Genomic DNA, 27,403 nt, shown 5'->3' on the forward strand with positions numbered 1-27,403 from the left:
TATTTTATCGGCTTAGTGAACTCTGAATTGCATTTCCGTGAGAACGCGAGGACAATGTTTTTCAAGGCTGTTTTCATAATAGACTCTTCCAAAAAAATAAGATCAATTACACTAATTGTGACACTACGTTAGAGTAATTATAACATTGTGATATTTTCTAACTATATGATCACTTGTGACAATTTCAAGTCATATCTACGATATGAATAACCGTTATCTTAACAATTTTCATGTAATATTCTTAATTATCATTGAAAATAATTCAGAATCATAATTGTCTCGATTCACATATATTTCACAGAAAGTGAAAATATATTAGTCGATATTAGGTATTTCGAAAGACTTAACGAAAGATATGAAATCTAGTATACTTATGTAACCGAATTCCGATATTTTAATGAATTTTAAAGCTTAAACGAATTTTAGTTGAAGTATGGATTCTTAGTAAAACTCGATCGTTTGCGAACATACTATACCTTTGATTTACGTCGACAGTCATGAATACAGCAAAATGTTCTAACACGAGATCTATGCATCACCGGCTCATCGCGTCGCAGCTACCTCGCATGGTCGCACACTTTTCTTGCTTTGCGCCATTGTTCAGTAGTCACAATGACCCACTTCTTTTTCAAACAATATTCCTGAGGTAAAAAGATGTAAGAAAGCATGTAACAAAAAATTTCAAATGTTTATACAATATTTGTTTTTTATAATTTTTTACTTTATCACGATAACCCAGTTACAAAAGAAAAAATAGATAAATTTGTTTTGATTGTACATATGTCAGAAACAATCTTCAACGCATACTCGCAATTTTTTAAATAAAAAGTTTTACCTATATGCAATTCTAACAACCACACCTTTTTTTACCTAATTTTATATCAATCCAAATAATATTAAAATTGTTGTTATATATAAACATATAATATTACAAATAATATGTAAATATGTCAGCAACTCTCCGAGTAACTACATATGGGTCTAGAAAACCTGAATAGACGAATTAAAGATGTGACGGGTTAAAAATATGACATATGCATTTGTCCCACTTTATACGTAAAAAAGTACAATAAAGAGCAGTTAAAAATAACAAACCTAACATGGTTTTGCTTTCCGAACATTGATACATATATATTGACAAATACCAGATACATTTTTTTTTACTTCACATATGTACTCGTGTGTAGTAAAAATAGTCAAGATTTTCTTGTTTTTCTTCGTACACGATAATCGTTAACTGAGGTGGGCGCATTTGACTAGCTTTAACGAATTTGTATTTGCTTCCGAGGTAAATGATACTGTTTGATAGAAGGGGAAAAAGCGGAAATCGATCGGCTACAAGAACTGTTTGCTCTTCATTGCCAACGTTTACAGAAACTACTCAATGCACGTACGCTAATCGATAATTATATAAACTAGTGGTTTCAAATCAGAAGCAATCAACGTATATTCGAGGCTTATGTGTTTATATAATAATTTAAGGTAAAAGTTTACAATAACTTACACAGCTCGGATTACATTGACCTTGACATATGTTGTCAAGGACATAATACTGAATAACTTTTCCTTATAACTTAATCGGCGGTCGCTGCTTATTAAAAAGTTATAAACAAAACAGAAAGGATTATTCTCCATATTTTTTATCTTCTTTTAGAGAGACAATGTCGACGACCGGCTACAATAAATTTTTGAATTGCGATTGTAGTCGATATCCTTACATCGGCAGAGTATCCGTAGGAGAAGATTATGGTAACGTTGACTTTGTCTATCAATTTGTTAAGAAAAAATTTGTTACCAAGAGAACATCAGAGCAAAATTATACAACACCAAACATAATTGGACCTCCGTGTGATGTGGGCGAAATTTTACATTTACCATCATGTTCTTTTGGAAAAATCAAACAGGCACAGTAACAACTGTGCCGCAACCAACAACGTAGAACTACGTCTACTGTCCAGGCACAGTAACAAGATTATTCCACGGGCGATATAGGCAATGCGCCCCCCTTTCAGTTATATATGTTCTAAGACTGTCACTAGTCACTAGTAACAAAAAACTGCACAACCGGTTTAAAAAAAATCGGTATCGAAAAAGTAACCCCACCACCGTCATTTCCGGAAAATTCTACCCCTATTTCATACATAATTCTTTAAAATTCGGTCTATTAACGAATGAATAGTTCACGGTCAGACAGACAGACAGACATACAAACAGACGTCAGATTCTTATAATAATTCCATTTCAAGAAAATCGGTTATAAATAGAGAGTTCGGTCTTGTTTTATCATAAATGGGACTTCTTAAGCTTTAAAATGAGATATCATTTATTAGTCTACGATTATTAGTTTCGAAGATATAAACGTTCAAAGTGTGACATGTTTTCGTTGCATCTACGAGAAATTTAGCTAAACTTTCTAACGCTACTATATCTAAACGGAAAGAAATAGAGAGTTCAGGCTGGATTTATCATAAATGGGACTTCTTAAGCTTTAAAATGAGATGTCAATGATTACTCTACGATTATTAGTTTCGAAGATACAAACGTTCAAAGTGTGACATATTTTCGTTGCATTCGAAAATAGCACAAGAAATGTAGCTAAACTTTCTAACGCTACTGCATCGAAGAGATAAGAAGTGGAAGGTTCCGACTTGTCTTATCATAAATGGGACTTCTTAAGCTTTAAAATGAGATGTTATTGATTATTCTACGATTATTAGTTTCAAAGATACAAACGTTCAAAGTGTGACATATTTTCGTTGCATTCGTTGCAGGCTGTGCCTAGATTTACCCCCCTTTATACCCCCCCTTATACCCCTCTACCCCCTTATATACCCCCCCCCCTTATACCCCCTCCCTTATACCCCCCTTGTACCCCTCCTTACTGTCGATAAAGACGTAGTTCTACGTCAAAAAGTTTGAAAAATATAGCAGCTATTTTGAGTATTGAAAGGTATAAATGACTAATATATATGTCAAAATAGTTCACGCATACACTTTTCACGCGAACCGAGATTTACCCACACCCTCCCCCTGCTTTCGGGGGAGGTGCGGTAGCCCCTGCCTCGCTTACATGTGTACTTGTTGCGACGTAAACATTGCTCCTCGCGACCCACATGGTTTCGTGGCGCGCTTTACAAGCTTGTTATGTCGAAATAGTTCACGCATACACTTTTCACGCGAACCGAGGTTCACCCACACCCCCCCCCTGCTTTCGGGGGAGGTGCTATAGCCTCTCCCTCGCTTACGTGTGTACTGTTTGGTAAATATTGGCTATGGTAAACAAACTTGTAAAGCGCGCCACGAACCCATGTGGCATCTTGTTTCGCGTGGATTTGTGTCCTTTGTATCTAACGTATTACTAGTCGGTCTTTGACTTCCAAAGCAAACATGCGACTACACGAGTTTCTGGCTATTATCGAAGACAAAACTAAATTAATTGACTTTTTAGTACAATATCGTGTGATACGTGACAAAATGACTTGTCCACATTGTGGTTCTTCAACAACCTTTTCACGAGAACGTTTATTATTAGAGTGTCACAATGTACGGTATGAAGCAAGAAAGAAAAAAAGAAGACGGTTGTGGTGTAATTTTCGTAAAAGTGCGCTTCATGAAACTTGGTTTTCGAATAGAAATTTAGGCTTACAAAAAGCTTGTCGGTTTATTGCATATTTTTTGATGATCCGTCCACCGCGTCAACCATTTCTGAAAGTAGAATTAGAGATGTCATCAAAAACTGTTGTTGATTGGAGTAATTTTTGTCGTGAGGTATGTGCGTTTTTGTTCTATATTTGGATCACATATTTTTCTTTCTCTTTATATATTTCTTTTTTTGTTATACATTTCTATCAGCTGTGTATTCAATGGGTGAATAAGATCAGCGAACAAATAGGCGGAAAAGGATGTATAGTAGAAGTGGACGAAGCTAAAATTGGAAAACGCAAATACAACAAAGGACGTCTCGTCGATGGTCAATGGATATTTGGTGGTTTCGAAAGAAATACAAAAAAACTATTTATTGAATCCGTTCCTAATCGATCAGCTGAAACTCTTTTAGAAGTTATAAAACGGTGGATTAAACCAGGAACAACTATAATTTCCGATTGCTGGAAAGCTTACAATTGTTTAGAAAATAATGAATACAAGCATTTAACTGTTAACCATAAATATAATTTTGTTGATCCAGAAACTAAAGCCCATACGCAAAATATTGAACGTGCATGGAGAGATACACGAGGTGCAATACCTCGTTATGGAACACGCACTGAACATTATGCAGGCTATATTGCAGAATTTTTATTTAAACGTCAGTTTATTTTTGATGAACGTATTCATGCATTTTTTACTATAATGGCAGATTATATCCCATATAAATTGAAAATAAATTCTTAAATTACATACATATATTTATTTATTGTTTATCATTTTTGTAAACCTACACAACCTACACGTAAGCGAGGGAGGGGCTATCGCACCTCCCCCGAAAGCAGGGGGGGGGTGTGGGTGAACCTCGGTTCGCGTGAAAAGTGTATGCGTGAATTATAACTTTTTTTGTTTATAACTTTTTAATAAGCAGCGACCGCCGATTAAGTTATAAGGAAAAGTTACTCAGTATTATGTCCTTGACAACATATGTCAAGGTCAAAGTAATCCGAGCTGTGTAAGTTATTGTAAACTTTTACCCTTACTTCTTAAGAAAAATGTGATCTATAATAATTTAACAATGTGCCAATGGTCAGGCTGGGAAAAGATCATTATCGATTGTAAGGATTTGGGTACGTTCCTTGAGGATGTTCTACCTATACAATCCCTGATGTTAGAAAGGATTACCGTTAACAGTTTGAATACGGTTGTCATTTAAACAATTAAAAAATTAAAAAATTTTTAGCAAAAAGTTTTGAAACATACAATAATGTATGTTTTACACATAAAAAAAGTTTTAGAAATATCTCACTGTTTTTATTTATATTTACCGCAAAAATGTTCTCCATAAGTGATAATGTTAATTTTATCAACTTTAAACCTTAATAACTCTTAAATAGTTTAGTAGATCACTTACAAAGTGTTTTTAATTTAATTTAAAAAAAACATCTCAAAATTTCAGCCATTTCTGAATATATTTAAAATACCTTCAATCTCGCCTTCAATACATCTTTAAAATCGTTATAACTCAGCAACCGTTCAGTGGATTTGTTTCAACTTTTTTGCAGCACATCAGGAAGACTAAAAGAACAATCTCACAAATTTTTATCGACTTCTCATTGTTTTTAAAATTATAGATAGAACATCCTTAAAAAACGCCTTGTGAACCCTGAGGGGATACAATAAATTTTATCTAATAATTTAACAATAATTCATAATTAGCGTCGATCTTCTTTATATATAATTTCTAATATGTAAAAAGTGACATATATTTAAAAGTAAATTGAGTATAAATTATGTATAAAGCACTCATCCATAGCGTAACGGAGATCGCGACAACATTGTTATGTCGCTGATGATGGCTCAATGCGGAGCCGAAACGTTCGGACAAATGTAAGACGATTTAAATAAATTGATTTATTACGCATAAATAACCGCGTTGACTCCCATGGCCAGATTAATCTCTATTGTTTTCATTATCGAGAGTCCTAATTAATTGATTTGAATTATGTATAAGTTATCTTTTTTTCTTTCCTCTGTATCAAAACTTTTATGAATCCTATGTTTATATTTCCGTTATAAATGTATGTGACATATTTTTGACAGGCTAAAGCAAAAGCAGAAATCGTTTCTAATATGTCTATAAATGCACATATGTGTATTTAACCTAAGAATTACATTTTACTGGAACTAGATAAATAAATTCACAAATTGCTGCACAAATAAATTTTACATGCGACAATCATTAAGCTACAACTGAAATCCCATCGCAAATTATCGATGATATTGATGGTTACTACGTTGGCATAAAGAGCAGTTTGCACACAATTCGACTACTGTGTGTAAACCCAAATACCGGTCAACAACTGGTCGACTCGATCACAGACAAACGAATCTAAATTTACAACAAAACGATCAGCCGCAACATCGCGTCGCCCGGCACCAGACCGGCACTATATCTTCATCAAATAACCGAACGACATTTTCGGGCCACCCGGTACATCAGGTAAGCTCCGCGGACGGCGGCCCGTCGTTACCAAGATGCAACGTGCTATTAAAAGACGAACCACTGGCTTTCCACATTGGCCGCGAAGTGTTCGCGCGCCTTGTCTGAAAATAAAGTGCATTCTCGCCCCGAGTCGCGAGACGCGTCCATCGTAATAACTTAAATGACGAAGGCGTAGTCGAAGACGAATACGACGATTCGAACGATGATCGACTGTTATGACAAGGAATCACGCTACTTATTAATCATCAGTACTCGTTAATGAGTCATATGAATAAAATGATACACACTTGTTACAATAATTAAAATAATAAATAAAATTCAAATACCATTAGATAATATAGAGTCACCATCTACACGCAAAAGAATATCATTCTACAGGGAAAGCAATTACTTATTTTATTTTATTTGTCTTAAGTAGTAGTTTTCTTCAACAAATAATATTTTCTTAATAATAGTTTTAAGATATACTTGGCACAAGTCTTAGAAAAGCTCATCATTTTGTGTTCAAAACAAGAATTGATTCTTCTTCCAATAATATTATATATTTATTCAATAATATTATGTGTTTCTCTTCCGTAGAGACTCTTATAACCGAATTCTTATATCAACAAAATATTCTTGTTTGAAGTACTAGACCTGCTAAGATCCAGAATATGTTTTGAGTAAATGAGATGCTTGTGATGACTTTATGGTAGATTTGCGGATATATAAACTTATCAAATACTTAGAACAACTAATATTTACTTGCAGGCAGTATGTACTTTTCTGTGTAGTACCTGTATACAGATAGGTAATATATATACAGCAGACCCCCGTATAACACGCGGATGCGTTCTGCGTTATATCAGTCATATAGATTATATACATATACTAAAAAAAAATTTAGATTCAAAAAAATATTTATTTAGATTGCTGCCAAGAGCTTATTTACTTAATATAATACACATATTTATTTAAAATTAAATATTTTTTTCACAGTGTATATAGATTATGTATACACATATGGAAACATATATTTATAAAATATCTAAAGGCTTATTTAAAAAAGTGTAAAATAAATATTGAAGATGTAACAGTAAAATATTTTTTTTTCACTTTAAAACAAACAAATATTAGAATTTTTCGTCGTGCTATATCAAATATAGCATACAAATCGGTGTTATATGGCGGACTACTGTTAATTACATATACATATATATGAGGCAATAATAACAGCATTAAATCAATATAATATATCTATATTCATATGCAATTATATTAATTCATTGCTGACATTATTACAGATAACATTATTCAATAATTAAAAGAGCTAGTAAATATTGCTGATACAGCGGATACAAATACCGCGACAGATGAGAATTGCGTTGTTATAAAGAAGAGTACTGATACTCGAGCGTTTTAAGCGCACTTGCAGCTATTTCTGAATTAATCGATATACAGAGTGTCCCAGAAACGGCGAGAATTTCTGCCCAGAAAAGAGAACTTTGCTATTTACGAATCAACCGTGCGCAACTCGACTGACCTAAACTCGTAATTGTCTCGGAATTAATCGATATGTAAGATATGCTGCAGAAGGTCAGAACTTTCTCATAAAAAAGGATTCCGCTTCGTAAAGCTTGCACATGTTTTTAAAATGCATAAGGATTATTAAGCAACATATTTTGTTTATTAACGACAAAGAAGAAAGATAGTTTAAGAGATCTAGAATAGCATATTTTCAAATATAAAAAGAATATTTCGTTGTAATTAAAATTTAATGCAAAATAATAATTTACTTATTTTTCATCTTCCACATACAATATTTCTTTATAACATATCAGCCAACGAGAAGCTTCTATATACACGTAAAACAATTTATTAATTTGCATTTTGTAAGGAATAATCGTTATCAGTAGACAATACAAAATTGCGTCTGTTTGACATCTATCCTCTTGTATAAGTAAACGAGTGGATTTAATAGCCGAGTCATTTAATTAAAAAACTTGATTGAACTAAAAACATCTTCTCTCTCGAGATAATCTGGATTAAATTCAAAATTTCCGTTTGATTTTAAGAATGTGAGCTTTTAAGAATAAAATTTATATCTTTTGTAAAAAAAAAATAAGTAATATTATCAAAATAATAATTTTGCGACTAGAGCTGTAGCATTGTAAAACTGATTCAATTATTTTACAGGAAAGTTTTCTCAACTATTTGGAAAATTGGATTATAAGGACAATTGGCACGATCGCAAAAGCGTAATTCTGCATCTGCCTCTTTTTAAACCCGTTTGTCCCGTGGCACCTCCGTATATATTATTATATATATAAATTATATATATGTATATTTATTCTGCGAAGGTGGCAGAAACACGGTAAGGGATACGGAGATGGTGGAGTGGATTGGCTCGAAATCGGCTGGCACCTGTCTGCTTGTACCGACAAGCGGATTTAGCATCGGGATCTAGGCGATCCGAGGCCGTACACTTGTGCCTCCGTAAAGATTATTTCAACATTCGCAAACGGCGAATGGAAGGAAGAAGAGATTCGCGATGAGACGTCTTCCAAAGCAATCGATAGCGATATACCAATTTCAGAGCAGTGAATATATCATGCTGTAAAGTCGAGAAGGGTAATCGAAACTCTCACTGAGAAAACAAATTTGTTAATCCCAAAAAATATTTAGTCCGATACGAGCAACTAAATATATTTTAGGTAGTTTAACTAAACGTTAGTTAAATTAATTAATTTTTGATTACAAAATTTTAAAGGTTGACATGAATGCATTATACCTTTTTTAGTGCAACTTAATAATTGTTGAAACAACTAATGTTTAGTTAACTAACTAACATGTTTAGTTGTTCGTATCGGACTAAATATTTTTTGGGATTAACAAATTTTTTAAACACGTGAAATACAGGCAAATGAGAGCCGAAGCGCCGATTACAAGGCGACAATTACATAGTATATTTAAACTCCGAACACAGATACATACGTTTCGGTCCTTCGTTTGGACCTTCTTCAGTGACGCAGAAATAAAATTAATAACATGCAGTTACGCCATCGTCAAACAATAAAAGTCCAGCCACGCTGTCATTTCCGTAAGGTCAGCATTGCAAAATCCGTTGGTCGACAATATGTCGTCGCAAATCGTCAAATACAAAGGGACGATGCAATTTCCCGGGGCAACTGTTGCCTTAATTAAGAATAGGAAAACAATTTCAAATTCTGAATAAAGATCAATCAGAAAGCAATATTACCTGACAGTCACCACGTAGAAATTCGCGGACATCGTCACTGTGGCCCAAAATTATCATTTAGTTAACTTTGCCACGTACAAGTCGTCGTTATTGCGGGAGCGCTAGGCTTACACTATTCAGGGGCAAATCGAAAATAACAATTAGTCATTAGATGTATAAACAACCGAGAGGGGCTGTTACATATGAGAAAATCTCTCGATGATCGGTAAATAGACGCTGCTTAGCTTCGCCGTGTCCTCCTGTAAATTAATGCCATTGGCTTGGCGCTTAATGTGAAACATCTCCGAGACGCTCCTTCGAGTATAAGATCTCTCTCTGTCCAAAATTGTGACATTATCCCAATCGAATTCATGTCCTTCTAGGCGGTGCTGGGACACGACCGACAACTTCTTCGCCTTTCCACTAAACTGATTACGATGTTCTTTAACCCGCGTGCCCAATTGTCTCTTGGTCTGGCCAACGTAAGAGGCGTCGCAATCACGGCAGTTAATTTTATAAACCACCCCCTTCTGAGCAAAATCATGTAATACATCCTTATGTGGCTTAACGAAACGGTTTAGTTTATTCATACCGACGAAAGCTGTGCGGCAGTTAAACTTTTTAACCGTGTTGCCAAGGGCGTTAGAAATCTTATCGATATAAGGGATAACAAAAAATCGAAGTATATATTTTACATGTTTGTTGTTCTTTCTTAAATAGAGCTTAATTATTAATAAGAGAAAAAAGAAGGCATATCTTTTCACACATTTTGATATATATCTGATATAAATAGTATACATATCTGATATTATAAATAGTATATATTCTTTGAGATTCTGAATCAGGATATCTGCGGTGAGGAAATGAAAATATAATATTTATTTGATTTATTACCTTATCTTATTTTATTACCTATCTTATTTTATTTATATACATATATCGTTTAATTCATAATACTTAATATAATTAATTTATCAAGAATTAAAAGCCTTGCGATCCAAGCCTAGTTCTTTGACGGCCTTATGTTAGTTTCTGTATATATGTATATATACTATATATATACATATAATTTTTCCAACAAACTGCGCGCCGATTAATGTCGGACTTTAAAACACAGTTATTGTTAGAATTAAAAACCCTTCCCTCCCCGGAATTAAATCGACTCGATTTAATTATCTAAAAACTGTAAAGAATTTTATTGCGAAAAAAATTACCTCAGCCAGGGTTCGAACCTGGAACCTCCCTCATTCCGTGTAGGGCGTCGTACCAATTCGACCACCGAGGCATGTGGTAATGTTCATCGCAATAACCGGTGATAATAGTTTGGAACGTTTTACTCAGGCGACGTGAATAAATAATAATAAGAGAAATAGGATCGACAATATACAATATCAAGAATTAAAAGCCTTGCGATCCAAGCCTAGTTCTTTGACGGCCTTATGTTAGTTTCTGTATATATGTATATATACTATATATATACATATAATTTTTCCAACGGCGCGCAGTTTGTTGGAAAAATTATATGTATATATATAGTATATATACATATATACAGAAACTAACATAAGGCCGTCAAAGAACTAGGCTTGGATCGCAAGGCTTTTAATTCTTGATATTGTATATTGTCGATCCTATTTCTCTTATTATTATAATTAATTTAAACTTTTATTTAACCTTGTACTTAATAGACATACTATTTGTAAAGAAGGCGACGGAGATTCAAATATGAAAATAAAGTGATCTATATGTGAGCAATCGCGAGATCTCCAGGGGGGAGGGGGCCTATAATTAATAATTTTATTTGCGTTTTTTTTATTCCTTTTCTTTTATATAATTTTGGGATCTCTACAAGGACGTCATCGTTGGAATCTAAGGAATTTTGAGGAGAGAAAACTGAGGGCGAGGGGCTGATCGTTTGAGGAAGTCGAGAGGGAGGAGGGAGGCCTGTTCGCGCCGTTCGCGGAGCTCGCAGGAGGCTAAGCGGAAGGGGAGCGCGATGAAACGCGCGTATAGCGCGTGATCGGCAGGTGACGGAGAAGACTGTCGCAGGGCCCTCCACGGCCAAGGAAAATGAGAGATGCCCCGACCGATCTCCACGGCACCGACCGGACCCGGGATGGCGAGGTCATCATCCCAGAGGTTCACCGAGAGAGCTCCGGTCGATAGAAGTGAGGCCCGGCTGTCCGGAGGGCTCGGCGAAAATTTCGAAATGCCATTGCGAAGGCGCGGGCTCGCGAAGCACCCCCGTAGGACCGACTGTATACGACACTGCGCGACGGGGACCGTGGCGAGCTTGCGAATCCGCGGAACTCGCCCCTAATTGGTCGGCGGTCGCGATAACGCGCAGAAGATTTGCGCACCCCTGCTGGCATACCATCGATCCGGTATCGCGGTATCGAGCAGCGTTCGCTCGATCTTTTCCGGTTCGTCCTTCGGCGTGGGTAGACGTGTGGCGAGAAGCAGCGCGATCTTTGTGAGAGGCTTTCGAGAAGCCTAATAATTAGATAGAAGGTCGGACTCTTTCGGGTGAAGAATAACAAATCTTTAATAGGTAATTATTTTAGAAATATTGATCCATGTTATATTACAATTTGTATTAGCCAACAACCCATGCTTCAAATTATATTGAAGCAATAAACTTAAATTTCTCTATTTTCGATTTTCTTAAATATTGCAGATATGCTGCAGAACCCCATCCCCAGCAGAACTCTACACCCCATAATTGCAAAGAAGGTCGCACTCTGACAGCCGAAGACCTACAAATCCTCGAGAGATAATTATTTTAGATATATTGAAAAGTTTTGATCCATTTAGAATAAAATTAACGCTTGGTAATTTATTTCTTGACTGATTGATTAATATAAAAGGTTAAGGCTCTCGCATAAACAAACACGTGAAATACAGGCAAATGAGAGCCGAAGCGCCGATTACAAGGCGACTGATACTGTGTTTCCTGCGAAACAAAGTGCTCGAACCAAATAGTGATCTCTACTTGATTGATACGCTTAGTATTATCCAAATTTTATATTAACCAATGGAATGGTATTAAACGTAGAAGAGGTATTATTTTTTACGAAATGTTTGTTAGGTATTCCAAATATTGTATACCTATATCATAGAATTCTATAAATGATACATAAAACGGCGGAAATAAAAGTATATTTTTCTCATATGTTCTTCTTGGTGGCTTCTCGGTACGTACGGATTTCTTTACCTTCCCAGTGCTGATTCTTCACTGTCGACAGAAACCTAAAACAATTCCGTCCCGGTTTGAGTGTTCACAGAGTGAATTAAAGAAAAGTAAAAATACGTTGCAAAAGAAATTTTTAACGAAACTTACTTTTCTTGAATTTCTTGCAGCAGTGCTTTTTCTTTTTCCGTAATGCCGTTTCGCATCACATCCAGATTCATCTTCAACTGCTTTGTGTTCTGTATTCCAATTAAATTGGTGTCTATATCCGTGTATTGCATGGAGTGCCATATCGCTAGTTTGCCGAGTTCCACGTCATGTTCCTGCGTTATTTTTTATCATAACGTCATTTTTTTGCACAACTAAATTTGAATATCTCATCAGTGTACCACAGCTGTACAACAATGGATTGTTTTAATTGACGTCTCTATTGTTAACGAACCTTGCAATATTGCGCAGCATTCGCGCATTGTTTCTTTGTCTCGTCAGAGGCTGGATGCCAGCTCGGTGGGCCATTATTCGTTAGGAGACCCATACATGGTGTTGCGGCATTAATTAGATCGATCTTATGCTTCTACAAGTCGACAATTAATGAAATTATCATTAAATCTGCGGCGTTACGCGACACGAATGAGATTACGCACTTTGAAGAATGGAACGTATTCCAACAAAGTGTCGTCGATGAGAGTGAGTCTCGAGTAACTCAACACACTGGCTATATTTATGTTACTTTTTTCGACGCATTCTTTCAGTACGGACACCGGGTACCCGGTTACACCTATATGCCTGGCTTTGCCAGTTACGCCATCATCAAACAATAAAAGTGATTTTATCACACAACAACAGTATAATTTTCTCAATTGCACCGATGGCGTTATTCCACGAGCTTATGGACTACCGAAGATACATAAGGTCAATTGTCCGCTCAGGATTATAGTCTCGTTAACAGCTCGCTGCAACCATTAGCCAAGTTTTTACAAGATTTAATACAGGCGAGCGTGCCTAAGGCTAGTAGTCGCGTGGAAAATAGCTTCGAGTTAATTAAGAGCTTGGCGGGTACACACTTGGACGACCATTTTGAGTTGATATCCCTTGATGTGGTCTCGCTGTTCACAAACGTTCCTACGGAGTTAGTTTTGACTGGTATTAAGGATAGGTGGCCTTACATCGCGGCAAACACTACCATACCACAGGAAGAATTTTTGAGAGCTGTTCAATTTGTGCTGGATTCAACGTATTTTGTTTTTGATGGGGTAATTTATAAGCAAACTTTCGGTTCGCCGATGGGATCTTCTCTGTCTCCTGTGGTGGCGGACTTAGTAATGCAGGATTTGGAGAAGAAGGCATTAGAACGCCTCCCCATCATTATACCGATTTATCGTAGATTCGTGGACGATGTTTTGATGTCCATCCCGCTTTCGCTTGTCAAGACGGTTTTGGAAATATTTAATTCCTTCCATAATAGACTGCAATTTTTACGGTTGAAATTGGACGTAATAAGGCCATTAATTTTTTGGATACCACGGTTATTATCAACAATGGAATCGTTGAATTTAATTGGTATCATAAGCCCACGTTTTCTGAACGATATTTAAGTTTTTTCTCCCACCATCCGACTTGTCATAAAATAGTGAGGATGACGCTACGCGTCGAAGGTGAAGAGGCGTTAATAATGGCGATTCGCGACTACCTGAGGCGTCACGCGCAAGTCTATCTAACCTATTTGGTGCAAGGGCGCGAACATTTTTACTACTGGGCGAGAATCAAGGACTAGGAGGACGAGACGGCGCAGTTGTCGTACAAAAAACTGCAGGAGGCCATACATACCGCTTGTCGATGTGAGAGACGTGGCAGCAGTCGTCGTCGATCTAGAAAATCGAGATCGGCGCCCGAGTTGGAAGACATGGTGGAAGAGGAGATCACCGCGCAGCGGGAGTCGAGCGAGACGGAGCGATCCGCGTCGACGTCTCGAGTCAGAAGGCGCCGTTCGAGACGACTCGTCTCTTCGAACGAGGACGAGGAAGAAAACGTCGTTCAGGAGGTGTGTCGTCGCCGCCGTCGCCGCCGCAGTCGTAATGGGTGCTCCGCCGCCGACATTGAGGAGGTCGGCGCGTATATCGGCACGCGAATCAGAAGCCGCGAGGACAGACGACAGTACGGCGATGAACAAACCGGCCAGAAAAATGACCATGAAGGTGAGGCACTTTACGGAGGCGATGGATCTAATTATTATTAGACACGCGCTAGAAACATGCGCCATCAGCAACTTAAGGGATGATGCGCAGATATTGGCTAGGTTTACACCCTGAATTTAGGCCGCGGCCTATACCTCAAATTCGACCTAAATTATTTAGGCCGCCTGCTGTAAACATTTGATAGGCGGCCGAAACTAGCTTCAGGTCAGACTTTAGGTTGAATTTGAGGTATAGGCCGCGGCCTAAATGTCCCGGTGTACCCGTGCCCATTGTATTGAGAATTAGAAACAAAACCTCGTTTATTACCTATCCCGAAAGATAAAAGATTATCGACTAACAGAAACATTCACCGACTTCAGGATCTAGTGCAGTGTGTCCTGCACTAGATTTTTGTGCGTACTTTAATTCTGTACAAGAATTTTGCAATTCTGTAAAGCCAATTCAAAGATTTCTTTAAAATAAGAAATGTCGGTAACTACTGCCACTATAGGATCCCCTTAAGACGGTCTTAAATATAAGATTCGACTATGAATACCGGCCTAAGATTGCGAGAAGAACGCGTGGCTTTAGAATAAACAGTTTTATATTGAATGCTTATAACCAATGACGATTATTTGAAATAGCCAATTAGAAATTAGAGTTACGTCCTCGTCCTCTATCGTTCTCAAATCGAGTTGTTATTGTCACATTGTCTGTTATACGTATAAGACGATTGTTGACTCCGCTTTCATCCCGGCGAGATTATTTCGAGTCTCATCCAACGGATTACCGAATCGGTAAGCTAAACAAATTATTTTACATTGATAAGCATTTAATTCTTTAAAATATCGACGATAACGAGTTGTAATTATTAGTTAATATATTGTATTAGTTAATATATTGTATCATATATTATTAAATTCAATAGAATAATCTTTCGCCAGTGATGAAATAATAGACAAAAATATTAATCGGCCTGACTGGCAATAATTTATTAATCACAACGACGTTTCGACCTCTACTTTAATTGGGTCCTTATCAAGTTAAATTTAACAATGATATATCATTGTGCGTCAAAAATTAAAAAATTAAATAATCCTTAGTCATTATTAAGACGTGTGTGACAGGGCGGTAAATTTCATGATTCGCATCTGACCTTTCCAGGCAATATCATCCATTCAGTTGGCAATATTCCATAATGTCTCTCATGACAAAGGTGTTCATAGTGATTGGCATTTTCATGATGTTAATCCCATCAACAGGTAACTATGACTACAATAAGTACTAATGTTTTTACATGTTGGATATAATTAATTAGAAACTATCATTATTTTAGACAACGAACCATCGGAAAATGTCAACAAAAATGAATTTCAACATAATAACAATGCTTTCCCATTAACGACGGTCGTTCCCTTATTCCGATGAACATGGAATTGCAACTGACGCTCGAAGAAATACACGATACTTTCCACAAATTTGAAGTTGATGGAAAACCGATCGCAAGATGCAACATTTGCAATGATGTTATTCCCTTAAAATTAAGAAATATTCCAACATCGTATAAAATGCACTTATGTAAGCACAACATTTTTCAAAAAGATTATGATGTACCTGACGACCAACGACAAAATTTTAAAAAATTTCCTAATTATACGGCAAAATGTAGAATATGTGAAAGACTAGTGTCTTATGTAGCAGGCCGATCGAATTTGAGAAAACACGTAGATCGACATAAATTAAAAATAGTATGTGATAAAATTTAGTTCGTATTTTTGTATTTGTTTAAATTGTAAATTTAAATTTATTTATTCTTAACAGATTTCCGAAAAAAGAGAAATATCGGAAAAAATGGCTGGATTTTTGTGGGATTGACGAAACAGTTTTGAGTACTTCTACGAAATTATGTTCGGATCACTTTGAAAAAGAGAATATAATTCAAAGAGTTGGGCGTTCAGTTACCAAACCTGATGCCGTCCCAACGATTATCAAGAAGAAAAAGAAGAAGAACTGTTTTGGCAACATAAATAAAACTGAGGACAAAGTGGACACTGTATCTGTCGAAGATCCCACTACATCAAAAAGTAAAAATTACTACACTTATATGTCTTTAATTGAAATAAATTGTAATTGATAAATTAATTGATCAATGTAGACGTCGACAACGTGGTGAGTGACGGAATCATCACTGATGTTCAACTGTAATTGGGGACGTAAGTTTGATTGACAAAGGACACTTCGCTCCCACTACACAAAGTTAGTAAATTTTTTATTTGACAGTGGAATAGGCCTACTGGGTAAACCACTAAAAAAACACATCATGTGATAAAATTTAGTTCGTATTTTTGTATTTGTTTAAATTGTAAATTAAATTTATTTATTCTTAACAAATTTCCGAAAAAAGAGGAATATCGGAAAAAATGGCTGGATTTTTGTAGGATTGACGAAACAGTTTTGAGGACTTGTACCAAATTATGTTCGGATCACTTTGAAAAAGATAATATAATTCAAAGAGTTGGGCGTTCAGTTGCCAAACCTAATGCCGTCCCAACTATAATTAAGAAGAGTAAGAAAAGGAATTTTGACAACGCGTCTCTCAACGAAGATCCTACATTAAAAGGTAAAAATGATAAGGTTACGATTACGGTAAAGAAATCTTTATTTTAGAAACTTAGAAGAGTTTCCAAGATATATTTTTTGTCTTATGTTAAGATCTTTTTTATTGTTTTATTTCAGGAAAACCAAACAAATCCGGAAAAAAATACAAGCCGTATAAACAGTACCCTGATGAGAACTTACAAAATGCAATAAAAGATGTGAACAACGGAGTTTGCAAAGTCCCAGAGGCGTCAAGAAAGTATGGAGTACCTGTGAAAACTATAATTTATAATTATCTTCGAAAGTCAGCTTAATAGAAAAATTTTATCGTTTTTTAAATCTATAGACCAGTACTACGTCGTCGTCTGAATGTTCTGCCACTAATATATTGTGATATAATTGCCGAAATCAAGCCGCGAAAAGTTGCGCGGCTAAGTATTACTACTCGATAGTAAAGCGCCTCTACTTATGAAGGGAAATGGCTCTGTGTCTTCTATTTATAACATTCGGTGAATACCTCGTATTCGGCATGACAATCAGAAGTTCGACAGTCATCCATTGTTATTTCAAACGTGTCTAACGGCATGAATAATAATTTACACGATTGACCTATGTCTCATATTATGAAACGATGAGTTATGTCACACATTAAAAATTTTAAATACACGGAATATAAATCAAAGTATAAAAATTAAACAATCTCTGTTTTATATATTACTCGTAGTTTAAAAAACCAAAGTTTTACACCAAAGTTTTAGTTTATTATTATGACCATTTTAAGGATGTTCAATCCGTGTAACGTTTTTTTATGAATATTGTTAATATTTACATAATAATAATACTTGCACACTTAAAAATTATGAGAAAGCAATGTACAAGTTTTTACTTGCACACTTAAAAACTATGAGGAAGCAATGTACAAGTTTCTACTTGCACATTTAAAAACTATGAGGAAGCAATGTGCAAGTTTTTACTTGCACACTTAAAAACTATGAGGAAGCAATGTGCAAGTTTCTACTTGCACACTTTTTTTTATGGATAGAGTATCATTAAAGATAGATTGGTGTTGAATTTGGCAATGATCGGTGAAGGGGTTACCAATTTTTGTCTAAAAAGTGTACAAGTCATACATGTAATCTTATATATAAGGTATCATTAAAGGGAGGTTGTTTTGAATTTGGCGAAGATTAGTGAAAGAGTTACCGATTTCTGCCTAAAAAATGTATAGGGTAGACCGAGGCAAATCGGATTACTAATTAGCACGATAAAATAGCTCGTTTAAAATAAAACACTAACGAAAATTGTCTTAAAACTTATATTAATCCGATTCGCCTCAATCTACGCTAAGTTATTTGATGGATAGAGTATTATTAAAGGAAGATTGTTATTTAATTTGGCAAGGATCGGTGAAATGATTACCGATTTCTGCTTAAAAAGTGTATAAGATGTACATGTAACATGATTATCGGTATATCTAATAATCGGTAAAAGGGTTCTTTTTTTATAAAATTTTGAATTTTTTGAGGATTGGTGGAAGGGATTACCGATTTCTGCTTAAAAAGTGTATAAGATGTACATGTCATATTTGTCATCTTATATAGAGTATCATTAAAATAAAGTTGTTTTGAATTTTGCGAGGGTCGGTGAAAGGGTTATCGAGTTTTGCTTAAAAAATGTGTAAGTTATTTGATGGATAGAATATTATTTAAGGAAGGTATTGAATTTGGCGATGATCAGTGAAAGAGTTACCGATTTCTGCTCAAAAAGTTATATGTATAAGTTGTATATGTAATTTTATATATATAGAGTATCATTAAAAGAAGGTTGGTATTGAATTTGACGATAATCGGTAAAAAGGTTCTTTCTTTATAAAATTTTGAATTTTTTTAGAAATGCCCGTGGTTGCTCTGACTTTTGTAAATTTTGAAATATTGGACTATTTCTAATTTTATTATATTTTTCAATCTTTTTTACCCTTATTTCATATATGTATAATTCTTTAAGATTTGGTTGATCAGTTCTTGAGTTAAAGGCATTTAAAATTTTGAAAAATTCAATATAAAGAAAAAACCTCTTTACCGATTATCGCCAAATTCAATACCAACCTTTTTTTAAATGATACTCTATATAACATTACATGTACATCTTATACACTTTTTAAGCAGAAATCGGTAATTCCTTCACCGATCGTCAAAAAATTCAAAATTTTATAAAGAAGAAACCCTTTTACCGATTATTAGATATACCGATAATCAACCTAATCTTAAAGTATTATATATGAAATAGGGTTAAAATAACTGAAGAATATAATAAAATTAGAAATAGCCCAATATTTCAAAATTTGCAAAAGTTATAGCAACCACGGACATTTTTTAAAAAATTCAAAAATTTTTTTAAAAAGAACCCTTTACCGATCATCGCCAAATTCAATACCAACCTTCCTTAAATGATACTCTATCAATTAAAAAAAAATTCAGCCCGATATCTTAATATTTGCGAAAGTTAAAGCAACCACGGACATTTCTAAAAAAATTCAAAATTTTTTTAAAAAAGGACCCCTTTACCGATCATCGCCAAATTCAATACCAACCTTCCTTGAATGTTAATCTATCGATTAAAAAAAAAACAGCCCGATATTTCAATATTTGCGGAAGTTAGAGCAACCACAACATCAAATCTGCACACACACACACACACACACACACACACACACACACACACACACACGCACACGCACACGCTCACGCACACGCACACGCACACGCACACGCACACGCACACGCACACGCACACGCACACGCACACGCACACGCACACGCACACGCACACGCACACGCACACGCACACGCACACGCACACGCACACGCACACGCACACACACACCACACACACACACACACACACATCGGACATTTTTTTTAATGCAATATTTCGACGTTTTAGAACACTCTGAACATATTAGCATCAAAAACTCAAAAAACAATCTTTTCTTTGGTTTCTCTCTCTTCTACCCCTATTTCATATATAATTCATTTAAATTTGGTTGACTAGACCCAACTTTATACGCAATCAAAGGTTCATATACGAAATTTACGAAAACAAAGCTTCCTCTATGAGGAAGCAAAAAATCAGCCAAGTACTTCACGGTTAACGGATTATATTATGGATCCCTCTACACAATGGCAGAGATCAACGGATCATATTACGACTCCCTCCGTACAAAGTCAAGAACCACCTCATCACTGGCGATATCCGCCTGTGCTTCCGTAAAGAGAAAAACTGTTTTTACGAGTTTCATAATAAGAATTGACTTATTTTCAATATTTTTTTTCACAATAATTATTACAAATTATAATTTTTTATTGTCATTTTTTATAGAAACATGTATTAGTAAAAAATTGAAAACATTTATTGCTGTTAAAAATGTTTTCCGATTTTATATTCATACCGTATTTTACCCTCGTAACGCCCAACGTTGCACTAGTGCAACATACCATAATTTTCACACTTAGGGCTCCAAATCTTTTTCTGTCGGTTTTTTCACTTTCAAATAATAAAATAAAACAAATATATAAGTTTCAGAATTTTATGACAGCGAAATCAAAATGTGGGCGTTACAGGATTAATCGGAATATTAAGAACACACTTGTAACGATGCGCACCTTAAACGGTGCATCGTAATTCTCGGCGAACAACAACCGGATGCCGCCCGACCAAACGTCAGTCGGGCGATGACAGGGCGCATTGCGCCCCCATGTTTTAAACGCCTCCACCGAATCGTCAAGCTCGAGCCCCGAAATGGCTCGAGGCTCCGATATCCCTCCGAACGCCGAGCGCCGCCGACGGGGGCCGATCTTCGCCGAGCGTGAGCGCGACGACAGGGATTCGTAACTCCGATCCGCGCCGCTCATCCCTGGCGTTAGTCTCGCCCGAAGATCGGCTGACCCCACCGATTCTCCAAGGGGGTATAAAAGATCATGAGGCATAAACGTTTTCGCGTTCAATGTTATCACGCCACGATGAATTTCCTTTCGCTGCCTCCTTGGAAAGAAAGTGCCCTGTTACAATCGACGCCATGCTACGAGAAGAACGTCGTCTCCCGATGACGACGAAAAAAATATATGACACCGAGCCAAAAAGAATCACTTCGCTCTCGAGTCAGTACACGTACATTAAAGTGAGATGCAACATGCCTTATTCCTTATTCCTTTATCTTATTCCTTATTTTTCTCATTGTGTCTGAGCCCTAAGTCTCCCAATCTTCCCCTTCCCTATTCCAATTTCCCTTTCCTTCCCATTTCCCTTTCCCCCCCGCCGATGTGAACGCGTGCGTCCCCCCTTGACGCACCGACCAAGAGCGGCCACGATTTAGAATTTTTTCTTTTTTTGAAAAATTTTCTAAGTCCCAAGAAAATTCGACTCCCCAGTGTCTATGCCAGGCGACTCGGAACGTCGAAAAACGCGTTTTGGACCTCCCCCCTCCTTTTTTAAACCTTTTTTTGGAAATTTTTGAAATTTTTTCTAAGTCCAAACCACAGGGAAGCTTTGAAAATTGGACTCTCCAGTGTCTATGCCATGCGACTGCAAATGTCGAGGCAAGGAATACTCCTGACGAGCTGCCATTCCGTCGAGGAGGAGAGACAAGCAATACAATTTATTTATTTTGATTCTACCAGGACTGGATTCGAACCTTTGGTTTAGCAGACCAGTGCGCTGTCTGCTACGCCACGCTTGCTCTCTACAATTTCATATAACGTTTATTATTAGTAATAGACATCATAGACGCGCGCTATTTAGCTTTAATTAGGTATTACTATTAATATTACACTTGTGCAATTTGGGGTGTATTTTTAAAAAGTTACCACAATGGTAGACCAAAACTACTCAAATTTTAGGGATAATTAAGTCTCCGTTGAATGTATAGATAAAATGGCTGAAACATGATAATCTATTATTATGTTTTCCGAAAAGCTTGTAGATGTTTGCGTTATATTGGGATAAATCTTGTTAGTATTCGATAACGATTTTTTTTCTGTTTCCCGTTTTTCAGCCTGAGACTTTATTTTTCTTTCTCATTTTTTATTTCTTCTTTTGAAAAGAAAATTCTTCCTTTTTTTTGTTCTATTTAAAAAGAACCTTCTATCTTACTATCCAAGAAAATGTTATTTCAAAAAGTTCACATACGATTTGACTCTGAGTTGAAATCTAGAAATATAAGAAATATACATCAATCAATCAAACAAATAAAATAAAATAAAACTCAAATTTATTATAATCTAATAATTATCTAATTCTACATATAATAGTAGTAGTAGGGAGAAGGCTCTCTCGAGGTGCCTAGCAGTGCGTACTGCGTATAGGGATACTAGGGATCGCTTGGCTGCGCGACACCCTGAGATCAAGACGTTGACGGAAACAGTGATATCTTCATCTTCGAAATAATCGAACCATTACGGAGGTTAGATCACCTACATTTGACTCGTTCGGCGTTCGTCTTTGGGGAACGTCGTCTTTGGGGAACCGAGAAAAAGACGCGAGAACGTAAAGCGCTCGTGCTTCGGCTACGCATTGACGATCTGCGAGGCTGCGATAAGAAATTTAGCGACGCTTTCGAAGTTAGATGATGAACATTTCAGATTGACAAAAAGATACGAGAACATAAAGCGCTCGTGATTTGGTTACGCATTTACGATCTGCGACATAAACTGAGCGACGCTTTCGAAATTAGATGAACTTTCGAAATTGAGAGGAAATATGACATCCAATTATTATCAGCCTGTATATTGTAAAAATTGCAGTCAATATCCATTTGTTTGTAGAGGAGAAGAGGAGAGTGGTGTTGAATAAAACTGCCTAATAATCTAATAATTATCTAGTTCTATAATAAAACTGCCAATTTATAATAATTTTTAATCATGTTAATATTAAATTTTCTTAACTTTATCAGCTATTAAATATTTCGGACTATATAAATTGAATAAAAATCGAATAGAAAAATATGAACTGCCTTACGGTATATATGCATGTACTCTAATTCTGTCAGTTGCCTAACTTCAAAGTGCCATAAGTCCCGCTATGTGAAGTTTCTGATTAATCGGATAATGCGGTCTGCCACGGAAAGACGATTTCAACATCGATGTCGACGATCTATCACGCCCTAATTGCAAGTTCGGGGAAATTCAGTCCAATGTGGATCTCAACTAATATCGTAGTTTGGCAAAAAGATATCATGATTTCCGTCAATTGCCGTCGTAAAACGCATTCAAAATTCAATACAATCGTATTTCCTTGAAAGAACATTATTTGTCAATTAATAATATTAATAAATTCTTTGTCCTACAGAAAAAAAAATTATTTAATATTTTTTATAGAAAAATGTTTTTCCTCACGTCCATAGGTGAATCCATAAAAGAAAGTATACGGATGTTTAGATTTATATATAAAAATAATTTAAAAGTTTATAAATCAAATATAATTCCTTCGGAAAGAAAAACTCCTTCCGATCGAATGGTCACGATGTTATTCATAGATGAGATGTTTTTAAAAACTAACTTGCAACGATTCATATTAAATTCACAATCATTCTCGATATCAAATATTCTCGATATTCTTGATAACGTAAGCTCTATTTTGAAATTCGAAATATTAATGTGCTGGCAAATATATAAAAATTGTAAGAAAATTATGCCTTTAACTAATGACGCGCATGTTAAAACATTTTATACATATATTAGTTCATAAAACATTTTATAAACTAATATAACTTTATTAAACTTATTGTGAATGTCTATTTAATTAATCCTGATTATCTTAAAATTCTAAAAATATATAACCATATATAAATATAACTATATACTGTTTTTAAATCTTTTATATTAAACATATAAACTTGGAAATCTGCTATCTTCAAAATGTAATTCGTATTAAAATATTAAATACGTTGGATATTATTTAAAGAACATATAAAATTTGTGAAAATAATCAAAATCAACAATAAATTAAAGATAAAACTTCACTAATAAATATGGAATAAAACAATTTTTGTTTAATATAAAATCGCTGCGAAGGTGGAGCACTATTAATCCTCACTATTCTGTATCGTGTTAACAATACTGTATCAACGTTAGCATCGATCTGCGACGTCCTTAAAAGATCCGTCAATCGTGTTGCCTGACTGACAGTAACACGATGATCATATCAGCCCTGATTTCACGCGAAATCGCGCGAAATTTCGCTGCAAACGCGAGATCAGATTCGGTTACGCCACTGTGCGATCAACGTTTTAACGACGATGTAATAACCCACATTCTACCGGTCCGAATGATCGCCAAAGAGCAGGCCGGTAACGAATGGCGGAATGTGAGTGGACTAGAGTTAGTGGTTGTGAATTCAAATGGTTTCGCAAGCTACCGTTCCAACCATCTCGTCATCGATTAACTCAGTTACATAATCGTCTCTAAATTGCTTTACAATAATGCTCTACAAAAAATTGATAGTTAATTTTTCGACGTGATTGGCAATTCTATGAAAAATTACACAACGTTCGACCACAAATTCTGGTCCTTCTCAAGTGTACTAATATTAAGATCGCTCTCGCAAAACACTTTATAGTTCACGATATTCTATGATTAAAACGGATATCTATAAACTAAATATACATATGCAATAGTAAATTACTTTGAGAGACTTACATGTTTAGTGAGTCGCATATTAAAATCACGCTGGAGTAGTTATCAAGAACGTCTGCACCACACAACAGCCAAAAATTTAATAATAATCTACAAAAAAAGATACATTTAAGCTGCATCATAATGCCAGATACATCACAAGTTTGTCATTCTAAAATGACAAACTTAATGAAACATTTGTCACTAACATTTGTCTAACCTTTTAGTAAGTAGCCGTTATTTATAATTATAAGATATTATTTTAGGATTAGAAAACATTACGGCTAAACTGAATAATCCAACGTATACAAGATATAAAAACGTAGGTAAATTTCTTTTGCACGGTGTAAGCCCAAAAAATAAACAAGTCTTTTCCAAATTACAAGCAAGTACCACGCCAAAGAATATGTTGCAATTTACCTGGAAACGGATTTCATACTAATTCTTTTGATAAATTTCTTTACCTTTGGGAAGACTAATCACACAGTAATCTTTTCGCGTAAAGGGTCAAAAATTGTAGCTTCACCGCTAAATAAAATAGCATGACTCTCATCAATTTTTTGCTGCGCAATAGATTATTTCAAGACCGGTGCATCGGACTTCATTTTCGCTGCGAACTTATTTCCGGGTGCGGAGAATTACCGCCGCCGCCGCCGCCGCCGTTAATCAAAATCACGCACCAGATGCGCGTCGCGATGCCAAATACCCCAGCGGAGTCAACGCTGAAGAATTTAAGTGATACGTGCAAAGCCACAATAGCACACTTCATTCGTCTCCGCGAAACGGCAGCCACGCTACTATGAATGAGAATTATTACACTCGGACGACGCACTCCTCCCCGTAAATGCGTGAATTTCCACGGACAATCGAGATTTGTCTTTCGCGATTTAACGTGAAAGATAAATTTCATGAAACAAATAACACTTGATACTTGTCAATAAATCCTGCACTCTTTAAAAAGCCATGTAAGAGATTTAATTGTTACCACTTTTCCGCGATGTCGCGATTGGTTCTCTCACTGCGTCCTCCTGCACGTGTGTGCGTGCTTACGTGCGCACACGAGTGTGCGACAAGGAACACGGCGTGCTTAATTATATGCATTCTCGGAATCTGCGCTGATTCTGCCTTGTCTAGTGTCCGTGCACGTTTCAACGCTTCGTGTTTACGCATAGAGAGGGAGAAAAAAACTGTTGCACGGCATCGGAGATGTTTAAAAGAAAATGTTCATTTGGACAACCAAGACTTAAAAAAATACGCAGTTAAAAAACGATCGTGTAAAGAACATGCACGTATACAAATATGCAGACTATTATTGGAACGGATACATTTTCAATTATTATAACATTGTGTCAGTTTAATCCATTACGTGATAATTTTAATAATATGACGAAATGGATCAATTTAACCTGCATTGACTTATCCAACAATAGAGTTCGAAGTTTACCCAAAAAATTTGGAACATTACCTTTTATACAACGCCTTGTATTATCGAACAATCGTATTGGATTTTACTCCAGATGGACTTGGCTGACACAAATTGAAATTAGAAAAACGTTAGAGGACCTTAATTTAAGCAAAAATTCTGTAAGTAATTAGTTAATTTATTATTACTAATATTAATAATTATCATTATTAATAATGATTATTATTTACAGCTGATCGAAATACCATATTACATTGGAGAGTTAAAAGCTTTAAGACGTTTAAACCTTTCGCATAACAAGTTAAAGTTTTTACCGCATACTCCTGGATATATTTCAAGTCTTAACACTTTAGACGTATCGTATAATCTATTATTATCTGCACCCATAGAAATTTTTGTATGGAACTCAACAAAAAATTTTCAAAACAATCCGTGTATCGATCGAAATCTAAATCGAGAAAAAGAGACCTTATAATAAGAAGTCTTGCAGACTTATCATCTGCAGTAATATGGCAACATAAGCTCAGGTTTGTTACTGTAACATATACGGAAAAATAAAAACACGTACCCCCCCCCCCCCAAAAAATCGACCCCAAGCTATCGACCCCAAGCTTAGAACTTGATCCGTTCACTCGTTATCGAGATCTCAACATCTCGAGTACTCGCAAATCGTCGCGTCGCGTAAGAGTCACGGTCGGTCTCGCTCCGCGTGTACTTGGCGCGAGACACTACCGTGTCTCTTGATTATATATATAAATTGTTCATACAAGTTATTTTTTGTAGAATACCAAATTACATCCTGCCATATACTTTTATACACGACAATGCAAGAAGAGGTTGCTTCTACTGCTTTTACGACTGCCAAACAATATGTAAAAATGCATATTATAGAATAATGAAGTCTCGCTATGTAATACTATATTACAAGCAAATTTGCATGTTACCTATAAATATTAAATAATTCTTTATTAACAAATTTAATG

The 27,403-nt window shown here is 35.7% G+C and overlaps 2 protein-coding genes across 2 annotated transcripts in view; both read right to left on the reverse strand.

Moving 5' to 3' along the window:
• Shal (potassium voltage-gated channel protein Shal) overlaps positions 1–27,403 on the reverse strand; it is a 224,257-nt gene that overhangs the window by 121,463 nt on the left and 75,391 nt on the right. The gene's annotated exons all lie outside the window — the stretch shown is intronic.
• On the reverse strand, positions 12,521–13,905 carry LOC139771468 (uncharacterized). Its single transcript, XM_071704264.1, has 5 exons — positions 13,829–13,905; positions 13,203–13,413; positions 13,001–13,132; positions 12,709–12,881; positions 12,521–12,617 (listed from the first exon to the last, which is right to left on the reverse strand). The coding sequence occupies exons 1-5, from the start codon at positions 13,903–13,905 to the stop codon at positions 12,536–12,538; spliced, it is 675 nt and encodes a 224-aa protein (XP_071560365.1). The 3' UTR covers positions 12,521–12,535.

This window comes from Temnothorax nylanderi, unplaced genomic scaffold, assembly GCF_030848795.1.
Source record: "Temnothorax nylanderi isolate EJ_2023f unplaced genomic scaffold, tnyl_v1.0 TNYL_tig0040_pilon, whole genome shotgun sequence".
NCBI lineage: Eukaryota > Metazoa > Arthropoda > Insecta > Hymenoptera > Formicidae > Temnothorax > Temnothorax nylanderi.

What these genes read in the sequence shown, in the direction of transcription:
- LOC139771468 (XM_071704264.1), bottom strand. Translation starts at nt 13,905, where the DNA reads ATGCCTTCTTCTCCAAATCCTGCATTACTAAGTCCGCCACCACAGGAG. An exon ending in ATCCCATCGGCGAACCGAAA is followed by an intron (nt 13,414 to 13,828) that starts GTTTGCTTATAA and finishes GGTGCAATTGAG; the next exon opens with AAAATTATACTGTTGTTGTG. An exon ending in AATACGTTCCATTCTTCAAA is followed by an intron (nt 13,133 to 13,202) that starts GTGCGTAATCTC and finishes GTCGACTTGTAG; the next exon opens with AAGCATAAGATCGATCTAAT.